Genomic DNA, 5555 nt, shown 5'->3' on the forward strand with positions numbered 1-5555 from the left:
TTCATGCATGAAAGGGTTAATAAAAAACTAGTTACAGAGTATAATGACTTTGTATGACAGTTTAACTACATGCTGCTACTGTGACAGGTGCTAACAAAGGAACCACTTTATATAATTGATCACACAAAGTATTGACATGTTGACTGAGGACAGTTTTAAACTTGATTTTACAACCTGAGTTGAAGCAGAAGATATAACTGTCCAAGAGTTTGGTGACCTTAGTGAGTTTTAGCAATGTGTTCGCCAACAAGCTGTTTGCTGGAAACCTGGCAGTAGATGCTTCAGTGAAGGATAATCTGTCTCAGGTTGTCAAGTTGAGTTTAATGAATGTTTTCACATACTGGTAGCTCTTCCATGTTTTAACCTTGTTTTAACCATGTTTTAATCGACCAAATTTAAAGGAATCCTACAAATCTTCAGCTCACTTTGCTCTTTACTTTGTCATGAAAACATTTGGACTGAAACTGACAGAGCAGCCAGAAATAAAAACTGTCTGACGTACAGAAAACTGGAGAGCCGTGGATCAGATGTAAGGGGCGGTCCAGCCAGCCTGGAAGAGACCCATGTCCTGTGGTTGGACAGATCGGTGTCCGTCCTATGATTGGACAGATCGGTGTCCATCCTGTGATTGGACAGATCGGTGTACGTCCTGTGATTGGTGGCTTCCTGTCCAGCAGGAAGTTGTGAACAGAGTTTAAAAGCTGCTGCAGGACTGCAGACATTCACAGGAATCTGGACCAGCAATGGCTCTGCTGAAGGTTCTGCTGCTGCTGGGGCTGGGTGAGTTGGACACACTGGAGACACTGGAGACACTTCCACTGGTTCCAGGGAGGCTGCTCCTCTCTGTGACTCTCAAACTTCCCTCTGACTCTGTTTCAGACCGAAACTGTGATGCTTTTTAATCTTTAACTGTTTATCCTTTTTCTGTTCCAGCCACCATGTTTGTACCTGGTTTCTGAATAAAATCCTTCTTTTTCTTCTTCAGGTGTTTCAGTGAACTCAGATGTTTCTCTGCAGAAGAGAATCATTGGAGGTCATGACTGTAACAACAACGAGCGTCTTTATCATGTAAGAATCACTGCTAATGGTCATTTTGTGTGTGGAGGATCTCTGATCCACCCTGAGTGGATCCTGACTGCAGCTCACTGCTGGCTGCAAGGACGGTGAGAAAGAAACAAGACAGTTTTATCTGCAGATGATCAGGTTTTCTGTGTGTTCATTAAAATCTAACCTGTTCCGCAGGACTATGGCAGCAATGCTCAGAGTTCATCCACGGGGTCAAAGGAATCCTCAGCAGGACGATCAGATAATCCAACCCAACCAAAACTACCGGGTGGTTTATACTGACAACGGCCAGCAGCATGACATCATGCTGATGAGGCTTCAGAGACCAGTAACAAATGTCAATCCTGTCCCGCTGCCAGACTGCAGAAATCGTCCTCAAAAGTAAGTCTATCTCTGATCAAAAACATGACTTCAGGTTTTCTGTCTCCACTCCTCCAGTCCTGCTGCTTCTGCTTCAGCACACCTGAGTCAGGTAATCAGGCCACCAGCAGAACCAGAACCCGTTCAGCTCAGGTGTGTTGGACCAGAGACACATGTAATGGACACAGGACACTGAGGACTGGAGGAGGATGAAGTCCTTCTTGGATTTATTTTCTGTTCTTTCTTTGTTCTTCATAATTAATTTTCTATATCTTGTATTTTTACATTTTATTCTTATTGTGTTTTAGAGGTGATTCTGTTGAGCTGGCAGGAGAGGGAGCAATGACAACCGGCTCATTTTATGGAACATTGAAAACCTTCATTTCTGGAAAAATGAAATCCTCCCCCATGTATGAGAGAGGTGAGAGAAATGTTGAAGTTATGAGAATAAAATCTTTGTTTCTGTCTCTACAGAGAAGGTGGAGAAAAGGACATGTTTATGATTCTCATGTTTCTCTACAGTGACCAATGCTCCTATTCCACCACATCTTCAGTGTGTCGACATGACAGTTGATGACTGTTCATCTTGTCTCCAGAATTATGAAGGGCACAATCGTAGATTCTGTGTTCAAGAGGCGGGCAAGGATTCTTCTCCTGTAAGTTGGTGTCTTTAATTTCTCTGAACATTGAATAGAAGCTTTCTCAGTTTTACAATATAAATATTTATTTTCCCACAGGGCGACTCTGGTGGAGGAGTGACCTTCAAAGGGAAGATTTATGGTGTGATTGCTGGAAGTAACAACCATTATGCATGTGCCATATCAGCTTTCATTATGGATGTGTGTGAATACATAGATTGGATACGTCAAACAACTGGGCTTGTTAAAACATAAACTATCATGAAATAAAATTCTCATCAAATTTCCTCTGATATAATTTTATATTTGTATCTTCATCCGTTTGTTCCAGGTTTGTAGAATTAGGATGGATTAGTAGTTTTGTTTTTTCTCACCTGACCTTGACCTCCCTGTGAGAACCAATAATGGAGCTTTTCTTTGTCTCAGAAATGGAAAATAAATCAATAAATGCATGAAAAAGAAACATTTCCTGGTTGATTGTCTTTACATTCTTGGTTCATTTTGTCCAGTTGATATTTTCCCTGAAATTAATCTAGTTTTAGATGAGTCATGAGTTTTAGATCACATAAAGTTGAACACCAGAAGTAATTTATTCATTTTTTGTCTTTATTTTACATCAGAAATGAACATGCAGCATCTAAACTCTGAAATTACTATTCCTGATTTAGTTCTAGAGAAATTTAAACTATGTTCTCTAGAACTATGTCTGTTCGAAATTAAATAAATAAATAAGACAAAAGAGCTGTAAACAAAAATAATGAAACAGAATTCACATAATACAATTAACACATAATAAAATCCAAATAACTTAAAAATACTAAAAAATAGTAAAGATACAAGTTCAATAATTAAAAAAAGTTTTAAAGTCAAAATTTGGAATGAAAGACGTTTTAAGAAAATATGTAAAAACAGGTAAAGCTAATTAATGGCAACTTCTGGTTGCCACAAATTTAATATACAAAATTATTGTAGAAACTTTTCTTCTATTGCAGTTAATCAAAGTGTCATTGGCTTTGGATGTTTCATCTTGGATCTTGGATGTTTCATCCTGGACAGTGGCTCTCACACTCACTAGTCCTCTGCCTCCTTCCTTACGGCTCGTGTACAGTCTCAGGGTGCTGGATTTGGGGTGGAACCCTCCATGCATGGTTAGTAGCTTCCGAGTCTTAACCCATTCTTAAGTCGGTATCCGTAGCCAGTCTTGTTGATGATTTGGCTGAGGGGGTTCAGGCCTATGCAGAACAGCAGTGGGGACAGAGCATCTCCTTGGTATATGCCACATTTGATGGACACTTGTGCAAGTGGTTTGCGGTTGGCTTCAAGGGTGGTTTTCCACAGCCCCATCGAGTATGGCATGTTATGCATATCAATGTCTCTCATGGTATGAGGTAGGCTATATAGCTCCAAGGGTCTTGCCTAAGGACCCACACTGCATAGCTCAATTGCACTGTTGTACTCGCCCCAGCCCGGATTCGAACCCCGGTCTCCCGGGTGGTAGACTGGTGTCTACCCACTGTGCTATACAGTCAGCTAATATATATATATATATATATATATATATATATATAATTCAGTATTAATCATTTATTTGTGCCCTTATTAATCTTTTGTTTATTAGTGTTTGTATAGTTATATAAAATATGTATTGATATTACTAAATAATTTATTAAATTATGAACGGCTGTGTGCTTTGTAATATGCTCTTCATACATCGATATCAGAATATTCCTATTCTATTGTTATAGCCACTAAGCATATTTAAATATGATGAACAAAACCTACTTAAAAAATACAATTGTTTATAAATGTTGCTTTGATAGATGTTTGAATATGGTTTCCAGTAACAAAAGTGTGTTATGATCGATTAAATCCGCTGATACGTCATTGTGCCTGCTAAACACATAACGCTGAGTGGAGTGGAGTACCGCTCCAAGATGGCCGCCCTAAATCTCGTCAGTGACAATAGGCGAGAGCGGTCCATGAGGCGTCTATCCTTATATTATGTCTATGGTCGTCTTTTCTCTTCCTTTGCTAAAAGGGCTAGTTAGCTCTGGTTAGCTTATGTTATTCTTTAGTTTTTTCTTCTGTTTTATTCCTAAGTTGCTTGTCACATCCATGGTGTGTCAACTCCATAACTGACAGTTTACAAAACTTTGATGAAATTTTGTGAAATAAATGCTTAATTTTGGTATAATGTAAAGATTTCATGGACCTGACGAGCTACAATATGACCTCCTTCAGAATAACATCATATAAATTGAGGTAGTTTGGCATTTCGTCAACTCCGTCAGATGTCAACTCCATCAGTTTTTCTGACTCTTTCAGTGAAATTGTTGTCAAATCTCACTTAAATGTGCAATTAATTCATTCTAATTAATGTATTTTACATAAATTGCATTACTTCACATGTATTAAGTTTTTCATTTTACTCGCTAGTTTGTCACCACCTTCAGTTCTGTGTCAATTCCGTCATTCACTGTCAACTCCGTCAGATGGCCTTTTTGTTGTTTTTGGTTTTAAATAATATTTATTTTGTTTCTTAAGAAGCATTTGTCTGTAAAATGAGTAAAAATATCACTAATGGGGTATTTTAAAAATCATTTTAGATTTATTTTCGTCAGATGTTGATGACAAAGTTCTGGGTCAGGTTGATTAAAAATGTAATTTTTAAAAAAAATTCGCAACTGGGAGCCTGTACCTTAGCATTGTCACATTTTCTATACATTATTTGTCATATTTGCATACATAAGGTTGGGAAATAAAAAAAATATGGGAAAATTAAAACCCATTTTGTGCCTATTCTCAAGAATCACTGAAACAATAAAAACACTAAAATTTTAATAAAAAACAATACAAGCACAACACTGTGAAATAAGGATCAAAATACATTAAATTAGTAAGATATTCTGCACAATAAAAGCTAAAATCTGTTCAAAAAGAAAAGCCCAGGATGAAGCACAGCTTTGACCTCTGACCCCTGAGGATGTTCGGTCAGCTTTGTTTTATCAGAGCAGAGAGACAGGAGTTCACAGTTTAGTGGTTTTATTTTGTTGTGACTTTTTGTCTAATTCAGTTTTAATTAGTTTTTGCTCATTTTTATTATTGCTGAGTTTTAGTTTGTAGTAGTTTTAGTTTTTTTCATACTTTGACCTTTTGAATTCTATACCTAAAAATTAACCAAAGTGTTGTTATTATGTTTACATTGATTGGGCAACAAATACTCAACAGAAGATATAATTACAAGTATATATTGATTTATTGATTGTTTTTTTTTTCTCCAAACTTTTGCCGTTGTCATTTTGCCTTCACGAGGAGCGGAGTGCCGTAAATCACCGACAGTTGATGTAAACGGCTGTTGTGGGGAACAAAAAAATCTGTTTCACATCAGTTCAAAAGGCTAAGAAGCAGATTCATTAACACAAAAACAAAGGATGCTATATCTATGTTTCCAGTATGTTTTAGTTTTATAAACACACAATATATTTCCAGTTA

The 5555-nt window shown here is 37.3% G+C and overlaps 1 protein-coding gene across 1 annotated transcript; it reads left to right on the top strand.

The window, feature by feature from the left end:
* The first annotated feature begins 565 nt into the window (after positions 1-565).
* Positions 566-2526, top strand: LOC106959137 (cationic trypsin-3-like). Its single transcript, XM_015051501.1, has 6 exons — positions 566-780; positions 986-1163; positions 1243-1446; positions 1734-1846; positions 1948-2081; positions 2163-2526. The coding sequence occupies exons 1-6, from the start codon at positions 744-746 to the stop codon at positions 2316-2318; spliced, it is 822 nt and encodes a 273-aa protein (XP_014906987.1). The 5' UTR covers positions 566-743; the 3' UTR covers positions 2319-2526.
* The last annotated feature ends 3029 nt before the right edge of the window (positions 2527-5555 follow it).

This window comes from Poecilia latipinna, unplaced genomic scaffold, assembly GCF_001443285.1.
Source record: "Poecilia latipinna isolate Pla-1442-1.1 unplaced genomic scaffold, P_latipinna-1.0 Scaffold1049, whole genome shotgun sequence".
Lineage (NCBI taxonomy): Eukaryota > Metazoa > Chordata > Actinopteri > Cyprinodontiformes > Poeciliidae > Poecilia > Poecilia latipinna.

Coding starts and splice junctions, on each gene's coding strand:
- LOC106959137 (XM_015051501.1), top strand. CDS start 744: ATGGCTCTGCTGAAGGTTCTGCTGCTGCTGGGGCTGG. Junction 781..985: donor TCTGCTGCTGCTGGGGCTGG/GTGAGTTGGACA, acceptor TTTCTTCTTCAG/GTGTTTCAGTGAACTCAGAT. Junction 1,847..1,947: donor CTCCCCCATGTATGAGAGAG/GTGAGAGAAATG, acceptor GTTTCTCTACAG/TGACCAATGCTCCTATTCCA.